General features: G+C 40.4%; 1 protein-coding gene across 1 annotated transcript in view; it reads left to right on the forward strand.

Annotated features, from left to right (window-relative positions):
* Positions 1-18,839, forward strand: part of CNTNAP2 (contactin associated protein 2) — a 1,422,049-nt gene that overhangs the window by 1,205,316 nt on the left and 197,894 nt on the right. Inside the window, exon 20 of the mRNA XM_077778041.1 lies at positions 4,987-5,223. Within this exon, the coding sequence (XP_077634167.1) occupies positions 4,987-5,223 (237 nt within the window). The remainder of the gene's footprint in view (positions 1-4,986; positions 5,224-18,839) is intronic.

The following is an 18,839-nucleotide window of genomic DNA, read 5'->3' on the forward strand; positions in this document are numbered from 1 at the left end:
AACCCCTCCCACACCACTCTTAGTCCTTATCCCACTTAACACTACCTGACTGCTTTTTCTCGTAGTGGACATTACTTTCTAACACACAATGTACTTCACATACTTTTTGAATGTATTGTTAAATTTCCCCCTTCCCTCTATAAGTTTATTATAAGCTTTACAAGGGGGAAGACTTTTTTTTTCATTTTTTAATGTTATATTTATTTCTGAGAGAGAGAGAGAGAGAGAAAGTGTGAGCAGGGAAGGGCCAGAAAGAGAGGGAGATAAAGAATCTGAAGCAGGCTCCAGGCTCTGAGCTAGCCGTCAGCACAGAGCCCGACGTGGGGCTCGAACCCACAAACCGTGAGATCATGACCTGAGCCGAATAAAGTCGGACGCTTAACCGACTAAGCCACCCAGGCACCCCAGACTTTTTAAAGACCTTCTAGACATCTAGACAAGGCCTGGCTCATAGTAGACCTGAAATAAGTAATTACTGATGGATACATTAGATTCCCTCTATTTAAGCTTTGGTGCGATTCCTTTCTCTGGTGAATGAATGGCCAGTCTCTGTGGGCAAAGGCACTCTGGAATCCCACTTAGCTCCTTAGAAAAAGACTGAGCTCTGAGTTTGAGGACACTGTATTTTTTAGAATTCCTCTTGATCATTATTTTCACCTGTTTTGCTTCATTTAATACCTGATTCTTTTTGCCCCAGTCTTCTGTGCATTTGGTGGTTGTACTATTCATTATGGGTAAATAAAACCTTTTTATAATTAATCTTTAATTGCAATACTTGAATAGCATTTCACATGAAAAATGATTTACAAATTAAACCCACATCTCACCTTGGATAATTATCACAGGTCTGACTAATGTGCATGAAGCCCTTGCAAGGCAGGGAGCTCTCTCCAATGACAGTGTGTTGATTTTTTAATTAACAAAGGCTAAGTAGCATTTTTGCTTGCAGACCTACAATTTAAACTTCTGACATTTGTCACCAAGAGAGATTTCTATAAAGCACATAAGTTGAACTCAAGTAATTATCACTGATTCTAGTGCATTAACATCTTTTGTATAACATATAAAGACCATTTTCAGGACAAAACATTTTGTTCTTCATATCAAGTAGATCAGTAAAAGTACTTTCCAGATCACTGACCCATTTAACAAATCAGGGGTCATCTAAGTAAGAAAAGTGCATAACTTATTTGGTTTTCTTTTATACAGAGAGAAATGGAATTCCAATTTACCTGCTTTATAAATTGAGAAGAGGGAGTACAAAACCTTATTTAATGAATGCAACAAATAAAAATTAGAACACACTCATATTATACGGTCAATTAACAGAAGTAAAGGGAAGGTCAGGCAATAGTACAAAGAAGTAAATTTAGGAGAAACTGAGAGTCATTTACTGAAATATAGAGATGGAGATGCAGTAGTGCAGAGGAAGGTTGTACATCATGCACTGGACTAATTTAGAGCTGGAAGGAACTGGAGACAGAATCTAGTTCAAACTCCCTTTTTATGGACAGGAAAACCTGATGCTGAGAGAGATTAAGTGACTTGATGAGAGCCACACAACTAACCCAAAATGGTCAACAGCCCTGATAGGGAGAGATATACAGGCACAGAGGCAGAAAGACTGATAGATGCAGAGCCTCAGAATGACCAAGACCAAAAAGAATCAAAGACAAAGAGGCAGAGAGAAAAACCCCTTGGGGACTGTATACAGAAATAAGTACACACACATAAATCTATTTACCTTACTGATATCATAAAAATATGATCTAACCTAGATTTATTTGCTCTGCCAACTGGACTTTTCAAATCTTCAAAAACTTTTTGTATTAACATCTAAAAATCTCTTCTTCAAACTCACAACTATTAGTAAGACCCGTTATATAGAAGTTATGTCTAAGTTACAATACATTCCAGATAGATTAAAGATCACAGTGCTAAGAGAAGTGAAATCATAAAAGTGCTAGAAGAAAATATAGTTGAATAATTATATTATTTCATATTAGGTTTATTATATTATTTTTAGATTAGGCTTTATAAAAGCTTAATACCAAAGGCATAAATTGTACAAATAAGAAAGATGGATAGGACTATATAAACTACATAAACATTCACAGAGAAAAAGAAACACCATATATAAGTTAAAGACACAGTCTGGAAGGATATAGTAGCCAAATTTATAACAGAGTTAAAGCCAAAAATACTGTTATTGATCAATAAGAAATATATCCTCTCCTATTCCCCCAAAATAGGAAAGGACATTAAGAAACAAAAACTAAGAATGGTGAAAACATAAAAATTATCCAACTCACAGTGTTTGAAGCAATACAAATTAAAACAATAAACTCTTTTTTTCTTTAAAAACAACAATAAACTCTTTTTTTTCTTTAGCCCATAAATTCAAAAAGATTCTGCATAGTATTCGAATTGACATCAAAAAGGTGAAATACAGATTGACAAACTCTTAGAGGAAAATGTATTTTAAATGCTTTCAAAATATGTATGCCTTTGTATCCAGCAATTGGACTTCGAAGAATTAATTCTAAGGAAATACTAAACAAGTGTGTAAAGATTTTTACAAGGGTATTTATTAGAGTGTCATGTAAAATGAAAACTAGAGTAAACTTAAAAATCCAATGGTAGGAATAGCAAAATAAGTTACAGAGCATTCACAACATGAGATGTTTTGCAGATGTTAAACAAGATGTTCTAGTCATACATTTATTGCTTGAAAAACGTTTTACGATATATTAAGTGCAAAGAGCAAATTTCAAAACAATGTGCGTATCGTGATCCCATTTCTTCCTTTGTTTTATTTTTTTGTACATATGTATGTTCATAGATAAGAGTAGAAAAGGCTATTTGCTTAAAGTAAAAGTAGTTCTAGCTGAGTAGCATTGCAGATTCTCTTTTTCATCTTGCTTATCAGGGTGTTTATGGTTTCCACAATGAAAAACTATTACATTTGTAATAAAGAAAAGGAGCGGGAGATATCTAGAGACAGTGCTTTAAAATTTTCTGTGTATTTTGATAGGCTATCATTGTCTTAATTGACTAGTGATGAAAAATTAAATGGCTAGGCGTTTGTTGAACAAAAGGCCCATTGGAAAGCCCTTATGGCAAGAGAGAAAGCCATAGTCACTAAAATGATAGACACCAAATTGAAATTTTAACACATGGATTGAAATTCTTCCAAATCACAGCAAAGGCCCAAATTCTCTTCAGCACAGGGGTGTATGAAGCTCGGCTGATGAGCAGATTGTGAAATGGGAAATCCTTCAAAGTGGCTGTTTTTTTAAGAACTTCTCTTGCCATCTAGTATTTCGGAGCTTTGATCAAAAAGGGCATTAAAGTCTCTTCAATTAATCCTCTCCTCAATTATTTTACTTGATAATAAGTAATAATCCCTGGAGAATCATCATTCAAACCTATGTACCAGACAATGAAAGAAGGCAAGGTTTGGGTTTATAAAGATCACAGAGGCAGTCACTTGCCATTTCATGGCAGAGGATTTACACACCTAAGCAAATGAATCCATCTCTGCGACTAAAGCCTTTGATCCGCCAGCCCCATCTGATAGTTGACTCAATGGTGCGCTTCTTCTCAATATACCAGGATAAGTGATCAGAGTCTATCCCCAGCTACTGGTCTCATCCAAATGCTGACAATCCTATTGATCATGCCGCTTTTAAAGGCATCCCAGCCTGTATCTTGGAAACACGTACATCAGTAGATGTACATCAGTACATCATCAGTAGTAGATGATGGACCCTGAAGCCCATCATCTGTATTAAATGGTCAACACAGAATGGAGTTTAACACCATACTCAAAAATAAGACAGAACTAACCCAACTTTGCCATTTTAGAACTATGGCTCTTTGAGTAAACCTCAGCCTCCTCATCCATTCCGTGGGGGTAATGATGATAATGCCTGCCTCACCAGGCTCTTGGGTGAATCGAGTGAATGACATAAGTAAGGTGCTTCGTAGAGTACCTACAACATAGCCCTCAAAAAAAAAAAAAAAGGTAACTTTATTAACAGTATTTTTTTCTAAATCCCCAGCAGGTATTTCTTTTAATCATTTTAACGACTGATCATTCTAATTTCCAGAAAAGTCGTTACTCTGAGATGCAGACGTGTATATAAACTTGAGTTCCTTCTTTGGTACCAGCTGCTTAAAAAAATCGTAGCCAAGGTTACTCCAGACATAATTAAATTCACTTGTGATATAATGCTCCAGTGAATCTCTCTATGAAATTTGTTAGGAATATTTTAATATTTTCATGCTCGTGAGCCTCTGTCTAACGCTGTAACTTAGAAAATCACAGTGAACTTGCTCTTTGTGCTATATGCCTTGCAATGGCATTTAGACAAAAGCAGTGAAATCTAACCTGACCTGGTAATAAATGTGGTGTGGCTGACTTCCATGTAAAATTATCAGTTCCAACTTCTGACCCCCTAGAAGCCCTGGGAAGCCTTCATGTGAACTTCAAAGCCAAGTACTGCCTAAGACAAAAGCCAGGACCCGGGACGTGCGGTCACATTTCAAATGGATTTAAGCCTTCCAACTAATTGACTTGTTAACTATGCTAATATATTCATGTTTCTCTGCCTCTTTATATTTCTTTCAGTAGATAATGCTCTGGAAGTGAATGCCGTGAGATTAAAGAACAAAAACACCTAGAGGTTTCTATAAACTTCTTTAGGAAACCAGATTAGATTTCCAAAACACTGTATATAATTTTTGTGTATCTCCAAACATTTTCTTTCTGTGGCAAATTTATGGCTTCTTAGAAGACAGCCTCTTTTCCTTAGACATTAATGGCCTACGGGGGAAAAGCTTAGAGCTTTTGCTATTAGGTGGGGCCAGCTCGAAAGTGGGAATACTGGCCACTCTTAGCAGTCTCCTCGTCTACCGCTACTGGGTCCGGGAGCCACAGCAGAGGTAATCCCGTCTGAGCCCTGTGCCTTCTGTCATTCCCAGGCGGTGCCGGGGGACAGCAGGGTTTCCTGGGCTGCATCCGCTCCCTGAGGATGAACGGGGTGACTCTGGACCTGGAGGAAAGAGCAAAGGTCACGTCCGGGTTCAAATCTGGATGTTCCGGCCACTGCACCAGCTACGGGGCCAACTGTGAGAATGGGGGCAGGTGCCTGGAGAAGTACCACGGCTATTCCTGCGACTGCTCCAACACGGCCTACGATGGAACTTTCTGCAACAAGGGTAAGACCGGGCCACTTTCCACGGCCACTTTTACAGATAAGCCCATTTTTACAGAAATCATCTATTTTGTGATTTTTAAGCTGTCCACAGTGTGCTCCATTCTGAGGGTATGGTGTTCAGAATTCTTCTCCCACCTTCCATGAGAAGTCTCCCTAAATTACTCTCTGATCTCTGTTATTCACTAAGAAGAGAGGAGCTCTGGGTGTGTGTGTGAGGAATTCTAGCCAAATTCCAGTAGACCGTGCCCAGGCTAGAGCATTCCAAAGCAAATATCCCCATAACACCTTAATGGTGAGTGACAAAGTAGGTGACCTCTGAAAGGGGGACTCAGGCCTGACCCTCCACTCAGGGAGGTCAGAGGGGGTCTGTTGGCGACCTTGCAGACTGATGGATTGTTGCAGCGAATCAGTCAGGGCACCAGCAGTCTGGATGCCCGCCCCTGCCCCCAACCCTCACTGCCAAGAGACTGGATTTGAGCTGGACTCACAAGGAAACCTGTCTGGCCAGTTATTGTCACTATCATTATTATTACCCTTACCCAGGATGCCTCTATGAGTGGTTCTCAACCTTAGCCAAACTGCAGGAATAATGAGATACCACCTCTGATCAGTCAGCTTCGAGCATCTGTTACTAGTGCATCATTTCAGGCTTGAATGAGTCTTTAATCCCTAATAAATTATGCAGAACCAATCAGCAGACTACGGGACCCCAATGCATATGCATGTTGTCATTCAAGAAATACCCTGTGATCCTACACAACTGGAAGGAATGCACTCACCTGGTCTGTGGCTTCATTTCCCGTATGTAAATAAGAGGGATGGAGCCAGGCGGAGATGGCACTTTTCCTAAGCTACCACTGAAATGCATGTAAATCATTCCTCTCTGTCTAAATGAATGTATAGTATTTGGGTAAAGTTTTCTGTCAACGGTCGGTCTATCTCTTAATAAGAAGCTTTACATAAGTAGCCTATTCATACTCTCATGAATACGTGGAGGATGGTTTATGCTGGCATTATTCACACAAGATGCCACACTGAAGGAGGAATTGTTCCACAACATTCTCTGTACATCCAGGCTACTGTCTGGTGGTGCTGCAATATGAGCATACAGATGAGGTCGAGCAGGGTTTGAAGAATGAGCACGAGACAACAACAGAGGTGGAAAAGAACACCATCACTGAATAATACGGTACCGCATTAACAGTGCTGTTACAGGGTGTTTTTCTGCCTGGAACAACATGGCTCCATGATTTCCCTGTGCCACACAATGGAATGGGTTTACAGAACACATTAATTTTGCACTTGTAGGAATGACAGTCTTGCAATTACCATTCATTGTGCTTGATGCTAATTTAATGTAGTCATTCTGTTGCCAAAGCAATGTCTGAATGCAATCAAGTAAGTCTTAATGCCTGAGAGATTCCACTACATAAGTACCAATCTAAAGAATATCATGATCCCCTTACTTTTTTTGGAGAGCTAGGTTAAACACAATGGCTCATACAGAACTTCCGGGGGTTAATAAGCAATATTCACAAATACAAAGGCAGGGGTATATACCCTCTGGCACAGCCAATGTTAAAGTTAAATGAAGCTTGTGTCTTTCCCGTGACAGTATTTCAAAGAATTTACACATAGGACACCTAAATATTCTCGTAATGTCTGTTTAGCAGGGTGAGTTTACATTTGACTCCATTCAGGGCTTTCACAGAAATAAAAATAAAAACTGAAAAACATATTTGCAAACTATCTGTGGGCATCTTTCTGAGTCAATACAAGTATCCTCTTGGGGACAAAAATGGGAGTTCTGATTGAAAGGAATCGAGCTTCGTTTGCAAGCTCCTTCATGGACTTCGTCTTCCCTGTGACACCTCCAGCCATGTGCCCCCTCTGTTCTGGGTCACCTCCCAGGGTGACTCGAGCCATGTGCAGCTCCTTTGATCACACCCTCAAAATGGGGCTGCAGCCAAAAATCTCAACTTCTAGACAGTGGTCACAGTCACCTGCCAAAGAATGAGTTCATGAAAGTCCTTCGTGAGCCATCCTTTGATAATACAAGTCTGTGCTTGTGGATGTGAGGAGCATTTACATTTTGCTAAGTGAATGATGCAGGTCCCGCTATAATGTGGACACCTTGACTACATGTTTATACAAAATCACACACACACACACACACACACACACACACACACACACACACAGGAGGAAAGCAAACTATAAGAAAACACACCAAAATATTGACTTCCATTACTTTTAGGGGAGGTAAAAAGCCCCATATTTAGTTTCATTTCTGTTGTGTGCTATATTTTCTACTCTTTATACAATGATGTATTCTCTGACTTCCTTGTTTGTTCCTGTTTTGGGGAAGAACAGTACTAAGAGGCAGAGTTCTTATCAAGGGTCAACTGTCTCTGCTTAGAAAATATCTGACTGTGAACCAGAAATCAGATACCACCTGGCCATGCTCTCTGGAATGGAATAGTGTCTCGGGTGAAATTGTGTAGAATTAAATCAGCTCCAAAAGATTCATCTCTCAGTGCATTTAACAGAGCCCAGTTCTTTACCCTGCTTGCAGCACTAGAGGAGGTATTGCCTTGTTGGGGCCAAGTTGTATGAAAATAAAAACCTTGAGACATTTGTGTCACATTCAGCCACATGTAAGGCACACACTAGGATAGGCAAGGACCCAAGGTAGCCAAGGGGGACAAATCACCCAGGGGTCTCCCCCGCTAGGAGGTCATCAGGGGAATGGTGGCAAATGGGACACACTCTTTAAATTCTCTGGTTTTCTCTCTTCCTCTCTGTCTTTCCTTCCTTCCCTCCCTCCTTTCTCCTTTCTTTCCCTCTTCCCTCCATCTCTCTGTCCCGACCGCCTCCATCTCCATCTACCTCCTCCCCCTTTCTTTTATTCTCCATCCCCCACACCCTGGGAGCACATTCCTTGTCTCAGCCTCAATCTATCTCTGACTCAATCCTGCCACCTCCCCTACCTACTTGCCCTATTTCTCTTTCTCTTGAGTGAATATATGGTTGTGTTTGTAAATCAAATTACCATGAGCTCCCACATCATTAAGCTCAGGAGGGCAGGGCTAGATTCAAGCAGGTCCCACCTGACAACTCCCTTTTGCTTCATAGATGATGCACCTTTACTCACAATCTCCTGCAAGAAAATCTATATACACGAGAAAGATCTTTCTGCCTTCCTCTAGTTTCTTATCAAGGAGGCTCCCAACTTTCTTCTAATGAATCTATAAAGATTTGATCACCAGCTCAGGCATTAGCTCTTCCAGGGCCACCTGCATGTGAATAGGCATGCTGGCTGGGGGGGGTCATGTTTTGCAAGGAAGCCAAAGTCTTCCTGGACACCAATGACGGGACCATACAACCAGTCCCATCATCTGTCCAGAAAAGCACACAGTAGCCCATTTCCTCATGTTCACCACCCAGCAGTGATTTAACTCAGCTGAGATAGTTCCATTCCATGACAGAATTCCCTGGCAGCCCATCAGCTAAGGCTGCGGATGCTTCTAGAAACAGAGCAGCACCCAGACAATGTGGAAGCCTCAGCTATGGGTCTGGGTGTGTCAGCCCCAACATCAGTGAGGACCTACACTGGAGACCAAATGGATAGTTGCCGGGCTATGCCAAGGATGGTTTTCACTAATTAGGCCCATTTCTTCTTAGAGAGTCAAATCCCAAAACACTAGAAAACTTTATGACTATCAACCTCATTTTGATTTCAAACCAGAAATTACCAACATCTTTAGAAGCAAACTCTCTTTGTGTTTTCTATGTGTTTTTAAACAAGAGGCAAAATAACAGACCTGTAGTGGCTAAACAATTTCTATATTTAATTTTTGTAATTAAATGCTATAGTGGTTAAATAGTGTCTACCTTCCCCAAATTCATTTCCCACAGAACCTTAGAATGTGACCTTCTTTGGAAATATGGTCTCTGTAGATGTGATTAAGGTGAGGTCATACTGAATTAGGGTGGGTCCTAAACCCAGCAAGAGACTCCTTAGAAGAAGAGGCCAGGACACAGAGAGGCACACAGTCACAAAGGAGAAGGTCACATGAAGACAGAGGTAGAGATTCAAGTGGTGCAGCCACAAGCTAAGGGATGCCTGGGCCACCAGAGGCTGGAAGAGGCAGGAGGAACCCTCCCATAGAGCCTTCAGAGGAAGCATAGCCCTAATAACACCTTCATTTTCAACCTCCACCCCAAAACTGCAAGAGAAGCAATTTCTGTTGTTTTAAGCCACCCAATGTGTGGTACTTGGCAATGGCAGCTCCTGGAAACTAATGAATGTCCTAATAAACATCATCAATGTTGGGGCTCCTGGGGGCTCAGTTGGCTCAGTGTCTGACTCTTGATTTCAGCTCAGGTCATGATCTTGAGGATGGAAGATTCAAGTGCCCCATCATGCTCTGTGCTGACAGTGTAGAGCCTGCTTGGGATCCTCTCTCTTTTCCTCTCTCTCTTTCTCTCTGCCCCTCCCCCACTCATGTGCATGGTCCCTCTCTCTCCCAAAATAAATATGTAAACTTTAAAAAAAAATCTTCAATCCTTAATTCCTGCATGTAACTGTGAAGACAGCTGACATTCACTGAGAGCTTACTAAGTATTAGACAGCATGCTAAGCTCTGTGATTGTGTTAACATCACCTAATACTCATGAATCCTACGAGGTAGGTACTATTATTATCCTCATTTTACATAGAAAGAGATTGAGACTTAAATGGGTGTAGCAACTGGCCACACGCAATGCTCACACACCACTAAGTGTAAGGACTGCTATTTGGATGCAGGCATTTGAGTGGAATCTCATATTCTTCGCCACTGGGTAGTACTACTTTTCACCAAGGCTTGGTCCTTCATGTAGGTTGATACAAAACTAAAGACAGAACCCCTAGTCTTCAGGCTTTTTAGTTATTGAGATATGGTAAAAAAAACAGAATTTTAGAGGCGCCTAGGTGACTCAGTCAGTTAAGCATCCAACTTTTGCTCAGGTCATGATCTCATAGTTCATGAGTTTGAGACCTGCGTCAGGCTCTGTGCTGACAGCTCAGAGCTTGGAGCCGGCTTCAGATTCTCTCCCTCTCTCTCTGCTCCACCCCCACTCTCACTCTGTCTCTTTCTCAAAAATAAAGAAACATTAAATTTTTTAAAGCAGAATTTTATTGGATGCAGAATGTATCACAAAATTCTTTTTAGGTTATAAGATATGAACAAAGACTTTCCCTCTCTTATTTTGGAAGGGTGGGATCATCTAGGTATAAGCTGTATTTATTGATTGATTCATTTATTTAGCAAACATTAGGTGAATTTTTAATGTGCCTGNAGGGCCAGAAAGAGAGGGAGATAAAGAATCTGAAGCAGGCTCCAGGCTCTGAGCTAGCCGTCAGCACAGAGCCCGACGTGGGGCTCGAACCCACAAACCGTGAGATCATGACCTGAGCCGAATAAAGTCGGACGCTTAACCGACTAAGCCACCCAGGCACCCCAGACTTTTTAAAGACCTTCTAGACATCTAGACAAGGCCTGGCTCATAGTAGACCTGAAATAAGTAATTACTGATGGATACATTAGATTCCCTCTATTTAAGCTTTGGTGCGATTCCTTTCTCTGGTGAATGAATGGCCAGTCTCTGTGGGCAAAGGCACTCTGGAATCCCACTTAGCTCCTTAGAAAAAGACTGAGCTCTGAGTTTGAGGACACTGTATTTTTTAGAATTCCTCTTGATCATTATTTTCACCTGTTTTGCTTCATTTAATACCTGATTCTTTTTGCCCCAGTCTTCTGTGCATTTGGTGGTTGTACTATTCATTATGGGTAGATAAAACCTTTTTATAATTAATCTTTAATTGCAATACTTGAATAGCATTTCACATGAAAAATGATTTACAAATTAAACCCACATCTCACCTTGGATAATTATCACAGGTCTGACTAATGTGCATGAAGCCCTTGCAAGGCAGGGAGCTCTCTCCAATGACAGTGTGTTGATTTTTTAATTAACAAAGGCTAAGTAGCATTTTTGCTTGCAGACCTACAATTTAAACTTCTGACATTTGTCACCAAGAGAGATTTCTATAAAGCACATAAGTTGAACTCAAGTAATTATCACTGATTCTAGTGCATTAACATCTTTTGTATAACATATAAAGACCATTTTCAGGACAAAACATTTTGTTCTTCATATCAAGTAGATCAGTAAAAGTACTTTCCAGATCACTGACCCATTTAACAAATCAGGGGTCATCTAAGTAAGAAAAGTGCATAACTTATTTGGTTTTCTTTTATACAGAGAGAAATGGAATTCCAATTTACCTGCTTTATAAATTGAGAAGAGGGAGTACAAAACCTTATTTAATGAATGCAACAAATAAAAATTAGAACACACTCATATTATACGGTCAATTAACAGAAGTAAAGGGAAGGTCAGGCAATAGTACAAAGAAGTAAATTTAGGAGAAACTGAGAGTCATTTACTGAAATATAGAGATGGAGATGCAGTAGTGCAGAGGAAGGTTGTACATCATGCACTGGACTAATTTAGAGCTGGAAGGAACTGGAGACAGAATCTAGTTCAAACTCCCTTTTTATGGACAGGAAAACCTGATGCTGAGAGAGATTAAGTGACTTGATGAGAGCCACACAACTAACCCAAAATGGTCAACAGCCCTGATAGGGAGAGATATACAGGCACAGAGGCAGAAAGACTGATAGATGCAGAGCCTCAGAATGACCAAGACCAAAAAGAATCAAAGACAAAGAGGCAGAGAGAAAAACCCCTTGGGGACTGTATACAGAAATAAGTACACACACATAAATCTATTTACCTTACTGATATCATAAAAATATGATCTAACCTAGATTTATTTGCTCTGCCAACTGGACTTTTCAAATCTTCAAAAACTTTTTGTATTAACATCTAAAAATCTCTTCTTCAAACTCACAACTATTAGTAAGACCCGTTATATAGAAGTTATGTCTAAGTTACAATACATTCCAGATAGATTAAAGATCACAGTGCTAAGAGAAGTGAAATCATAAAAGTGCTAGAAGAAAATATAGTTGAATAATTATATTATTTCATATTAGGTTTATTATATTATTTTTAGATTAGGCTTTATAAAAGCTTAATACCAAAGGCATAAATTGTACAAATAAGAAAGATGGATAGGACTATATAAACTACATAAACATTCACAGAGAAAAAGAAACACCATATATAAGTTAAAGACACAGTCTGGAAGGATATAGTAGCCAAATTTATAACAGAGTTAAAGCCAAAAATACTGTTATTGATCAATAAGAAATATATCCTCTCCTATTCCCCCAAAATAGGAAAGGACATTAAGAAACAAAAACTAAGAATGGTGAAAACATAAAAATTATCCAACTCACAGTGTTTGAAGCAATACAAATTAAAACAATAAACTCTTTTTTTCTTTAAAAACAACAATAAACTCTTTTTTTTCTTTAGCCCATAAATTCAAAAAGATTCTGCATAGTATTCGAATTGACATCAAAAAGGTGAAATACAGATTGACAAACTCTTAGAGGAAAATGTATTTTAAATGCTTTCAAAATATGTATGCCTTTGTATCCAGCAATTGGACTTCGAAGAATTAATTCTAAGGAAATACTAAACAAGTGTGTAAAGATTTTTACAAGGGTATTTATTAGAGTGTCATGTAAAATGAAAACTAGAGTAAACTTAAAAATCCAATGGTAGGAATAGCAAAATAAGTTACAGAGCATTCACAACATGAGATGTTTTGCAGATGTTAAACAAGATGTTCTAGTCATACATTTATTGCTTGAAAAACGTTTTACGATATATTAAGTGCAAAGAGCAAATTTCAAAACAATGTGCGTATCGTGATCCCATTTCTTCCTTTGTTTTATTTTTTTGTACATATGTATGTTCATAGATAAGAGTAGAAAAGGCTATTTGCTTAAAGTAAAAGTAGTTCTAGCTGAGTAGCATTGCAGATTCTCTTTTTCATCTTGCTTATCAGGGTGTTTATGGTTTCCACAATGAAAAACTATTACATTTGTAATAAAGAAAAGGAGCGGGAGATATTTAGAGACAGTGCTTTAAAATTTTCTGTGTATTTTGATAGGCTATCATTGTCTTAATTGACTAGTGATGAAAAATTAAATGGCTAGGCGTTTGTTGAACAAAAGGCCCATTGGAAAGCCCTTATGGCAAGAGAGAAAGCCATAGTCACTAAAATGATAGACACCAAATTGAAATTTTAACACATGGATTGAAATTCTTCCAAATCACAGCAAAGGCCCAAATTCTCTTCAGCACAGGGGTGTATGAAGCTCGGCTGATGAGCAGATTGTGAAATGGGAAATCCTTCAAAGTGGCTGTTTTTTTAAGAACTTCTCTTGCCATCTAGTATTTCGGAGCTTTGATCAAAAAGGGCATTAAAGTCTCTTCAATTAATCCTCTCCTCAATTATTTTACTTGATAATAAGTAATAATCCCTGGAGAATCATCATTCAAACCTATGTACCAGACAATGAAAGAAGGCAAGGTTTGGGTTTATAAAGATCACAGAGGCAGTCACTTGCCATTTCATGGCAGAGGATTTACACACCTAAGCAAATGAATCCATCTCTGCGACTAAAGCCTTTGATCCGCCAGCCCCATCTGATAGTTGACTCAATGGTGCGCTTCTTCTCAATATACCAGGATAAGTGATCAGAGTCTATCCCCAGCTACTGGTCTCATCCAAATGCTGACAATCCTATTGATCATGCCGCTTTTAAAGGCATCCCAGCCTGTATCTTGGAAACACGTACATCAGTAGATGTACATCAGTACATCATCAGTAGTAGATGATGGACCCTGAAGCCCATCATCTGTATTAAATGGTCAACACAGAATGGAGTTTAACACCATACTCAAAAATAAGACAGAACTAACCCAACTTTGCCATTTTAGAACTATGGCTCTTTGAGTAAACCTCAGCCTCCTCATCCATTCCGTGGGGGTAATGATGATAATGCCTGCCTCACCAGGCTCTTGGGTGAATCGAGTGAATGACATAAGTAAGGTGCTTCGTAGAGTACCTACAACATAGCCCTCAAAAAAAAAAAAAAAGGTAACTTTATTAACAGTATTTTTTTCTAAATCCCCAGCAGGTATTTCTTTTAATCATTTTAACGACTGATCATTCTAATTTCCAGAAAAGTCGTTACTCTGAGATGCAGACGTGTATATAAACTTGAGTTCCTTCTTTGGTACCAGCTGCTTAAAAAAATCGTAGCCAAGGTTACTCCAGACATAATTAAATTCACTTGTGATATAATGCTCCAGTGAATCTCTCTATGAAATTTGTTAGGAATATTTTAATATTTTCATGCTCGTGAGCCTCTGTCTAACGCTGTAACTTAGAAAATCACAGTGAACTTGCTCTTTGTGCTATATGCCTTGCAATGGCATTTAGACAAAAGCAGTGAAATCTAACCTGACCTGGTAATAAATGTGGTGTGGCTGACTTCCATGTAAAATTATCAGTTCCAACTTCTGACCCCCTAGAAGCCCTGGGAAGCCTTCATGTGAACTTCAAAGCCAAGTACTGCCTAAGACAAAAGCCAGGACCCGGGACGTGCGGTCACATTTCAAATGGATTTAAGCCTTCCAACTAATTGACTTGTTAACTATGCTAATATATTCATGTTTCTCTGCCTCTTTATATTTCTTTCAGTAGATAATGCTCTGGAAGTGAATGCCGTGAGATTAAAGAACAAAAACACCTAGAGGTTTCTATAAACTTCTTTAGGAAACCAGATTAGATTTCCAAAACACTGTATATAATTTTTGTGTATCTCCAAACATTTTCTTTCTGTGGCAAATTTATGGCTTCTTAGAAGACAGCCTCTTTTCCTTAGACATTAATGGCCTACGGGGGAAAAGCTTAGAGCTTTTGCTATTAGGTGGGGCCAGCTCGAAAGTGGGAATACTGGCCACTCTTAGCAGTCTCCTCGTCTACCGCTACTGGGTCCGGGAGCCACAGCAGAGGTAATCCCGTCTGAGCCCTGTGCCTTCTGTCATTCCCAGGCGGTGCCGGGGGACAGCAGGGTTTCCTGGGCTGCATCCGCTCCCTGAGGATGAACGGGGTGACTCTGGACCTGGAGGAAAGAGCAAAGGTCACGTCCGGGTTCAAATCTGGATGTTCCGGCCACTGCACCAGCTACGGGGCCAACTGTGAGAATGGGGGCAGGTGCCTGGAGAAGTACCACGGCTATTCCTGCGACTGCTCCAACACGGCCTACGATGGAACTTTCTGCAACAAGGGTAAGACCGGGCCACTTTCCACGGCCACTTTTACAGATAAGCCCATTTTTACAGAAATCATCTATTTTGTGATTTTTAAGCTGTCCACAGTGTGCTCCATTCTGAGGGTATGGTGTTCAGAATTCTTCTCCCACCTTCCATGAGAAGTCTCCCTAAATTACTCTCTGATCTCTGTCATTCACTAAGAAGAGAGGAGCTCTGGGTGTGTGTGTGAGGAATTCTAGCCAAATTCCAGTAGACCGTGCCCAGGCTAGAGCATTCCAAAGCAAATATCCCCATAACACCTTAATGGTGAGTGACAAAGTAGGTGACCTCTGAAAGGGGGACTCAGGCCTGACCCTCCACTCAGGGAGGTCAGAGGGGGTCTGTTGGCGACCTTGCAGACTGATGGATTGTTGCAGCGAATCAGTCAGGGCACCAGCAGTCTGGATGCCCGCCCCTGCCCCCAACCCTCACTGCCAAGAGACTGGATTTGAGCTGGACTCACAAGGAAACCTGTCTGGCCAGTTATTGTCACTATCATTATTATTACCCTTACCCAGGATGCCTCTATGAGTGGTTCTCAACCTTAGCCAAACTGCAGGAATAATGAGATACCACCTCTGATCAGTCAGCTTCGAGCACCTGTTACTAGTGCATCATTTCAGGCTTGAATGAGTCTTTAATCCCTAATAAATTATGCAGAACCAATCAGCAGACTACGGGACCCCAATGCATATGCATGTTGTCATTCAAGAAATACCCTGTGATCCTACACAACTGGAAGGAATGCACTCACCTGGTCTGTGGCTTCATTTCCCATATGTAAATAAGAGGGATGGAGCCAGGCGGAGATGGCACTTTTCCTAAGCTACCACTGAAATGCATGTAAATCATTCCTCTCTGTCTAAATGAATGTATAGTATTTGGGTAAAGTTTTCTGTCAACGGTCGGTCTATCTCTTAATAAGAAGCTTTACATAAGTAGCCTATTCATACTCTCATGAATACGTGGAGGATGGTTTATGCTGGCATTATTCACACAAGATGCCACACTGAAGGAGGAATTGTTCCACAACATTCTCTGTACATCCAGGCTACTGTCTGGTGGTGCTGCAATATGAGCATACAGATGAGGTCGAGCAGGGTTTGAAGAATGAGCACGAGACAACAACAGAGGTGGAAAAGAACACCATCACTGAATAATACGGTACCGCATTAACAGTGCTGTTACAGGGTGTTTTTCTGCCTGGAACAACATGGCTCCATGATTTCCCTGTGCCACACAATGGAATGGGTTTACAGAACACATTAATTTTGCACTTGTAGGAATGACAGTCTTGCAATTACCATTCATTGTGCTTGATGCTAATTTAATGTAGTCATTCTGTTGCCAAAGCAATGTCTGAATGCAATCAAGTAAGTCTTAATGCCTGAGAGATTCCACTACATAAGTACCAATCTAAAGAATATCATGATCCCCTTACTTTTTTTGGAGAGCTAGGTTAAACACAATGGCTCATACAGAACTTCCGGGGGTTAATAAGCAATATTCACAAATACAAAGGCAGGGGTATATACCCTCTGGCACAGCCAATGTTAAAGTTAAATGAAGCTTGTGTCTTTCCCGTGACAGTATTTCAAAGAATTTACACATAGGACACCTAAATATTCTCGTAATGTCTGTTTAGCAGGGTGAGTTTACATTTGACTCCATTCAGGGCTTTCACAGAAATAAAAATAAAAACTGAAAAACATATTTGCAAACTATCTGTGGGCATCTTTCTGAGTCAATACAAGTATCCTCTTGGGGACAAAAATGGGAGTTCTGATTGAAAGGAATCGAGCTTCGTTTGCAAGCTCCTTCATGGACTTCGTCTTCCCTGTGACACCTCCAGCCATGTGCCCCCTCTGTTCTGGGTCACCTCCCAGGGTGACTCGAGCCATGTGCAGCTCCTTTGATCACACCCTCAAAATGGGGCTGCAGCCAAAAATCTCAACTTCTAGACAGTGGTCACAGTCACCTGCCAAAGAATGAGTTCATGAAAGTCCTTCGTGAGCCATCCTTTGATAATACAAGTCTGTGCTTGTGGATGTGAGGAGCATTTACATTTTGCTAAGTGAATGATGCAGGTCCCGCTATAATGTGGACACCTTGACTACATGTTTATACAAAATCACACACACACACACACACACACACACACACACACACACACACAGGAGGAAAGCAAACTATAAGAAAACACACCAAAATATTGACTTCCATTACTTTTAGGGGAGGTAAAAAGCCCCATATTTAGTTTCATTTCTGTTGTGTGCTATATTTTCTACTCTTTATACAATGATGTATTCTCTGACTTCCTTGTTTGTTCCTGTTTTGGGGAAGAACAGTACTAAGAGGCAGAGTTCTTATCAAGGGTCAACTGTCTCTGCTTAGAAAATATCTGACTGTGAACCAGAAATCAGATACCACCTGGCCATGCTCTCTGGAATGGAATAGTGTCTCGGGTGAAATTGTGTAGAATTAAATCAGCTCCAAAAGATTCATCTCTCAGTGCATTTAACAGAGCCCAGTTCTTTACCCTGCTTGCAGCACTAGAGGAGGTATTGCCTTGTTGGGGCCAAGTTGTATGAAAATAAAAACCTTGAGACATTTGTGTCACATTCAGCCACATGTAAGGCACACACTAGGATAGGCAAGGACCCAAGGTAGCCAAGGGGGACAAATCACCCAGGGGTCTCCCCCGCTAGGAGGTCATCAGGGGAATGGTGGCAAATGGGACACACTCTTTAAATTCTCTGGTTTTCTCTCTTCCTCTCTGTCTTTCCTTCCTTCCCTCCCTCCTTTCTCCTTTCTTTCCCTCTTCCCTCCATCTCTCTGTCCCGACCGCCTCCATCTCCATCTACCTCCTCCCCCTTTCTTTTATTCTCCATCCCCCACACCCTGGGAGCACATTCCTTGTCTCAGCCTCAATCTATCTCTGACTCAATCCTGCCACCTCCCCTACCTACTTGCCCTATTTCTCTTTCTCTTGAGTGAATATATGGTTGTGTTTGTAAATCAAATTACCATGAGCTCCCACATCATTAAGCTCAGGAGGGCAGGGCTAGATTCAAGCAGGTCCCACCTGACAACTCCCTTTTGCTTCATAGATGATGCACCTTTACTCACAATCTCCTGCAAGAAAATCTATATACACGAGAAAGATCTTTCTGCCTTCCTCTAGTTTCTTATCAAGGAGGCTCCCAACTTTCTTCTAATGAATCTATAAAGATTTGATCACCAGCTTAGGCATTAGCTCTTCCAGGGCCA

This window comes from Crocuta crocuta, unplaced genomic scaffold (assembly GCF_008692635.1).
Source record: "Crocuta crocuta isolate KB4526 unplaced genomic scaffold, BGI_CrCroc_1.0 scaffold128, whole genome shotgun sequence".
Taxonomy (NCBI): Eukaryota; Metazoa; Chordata; class Mammalia; order Carnivora; family Hyaenidae; genus Crocuta; species Crocuta crocuta.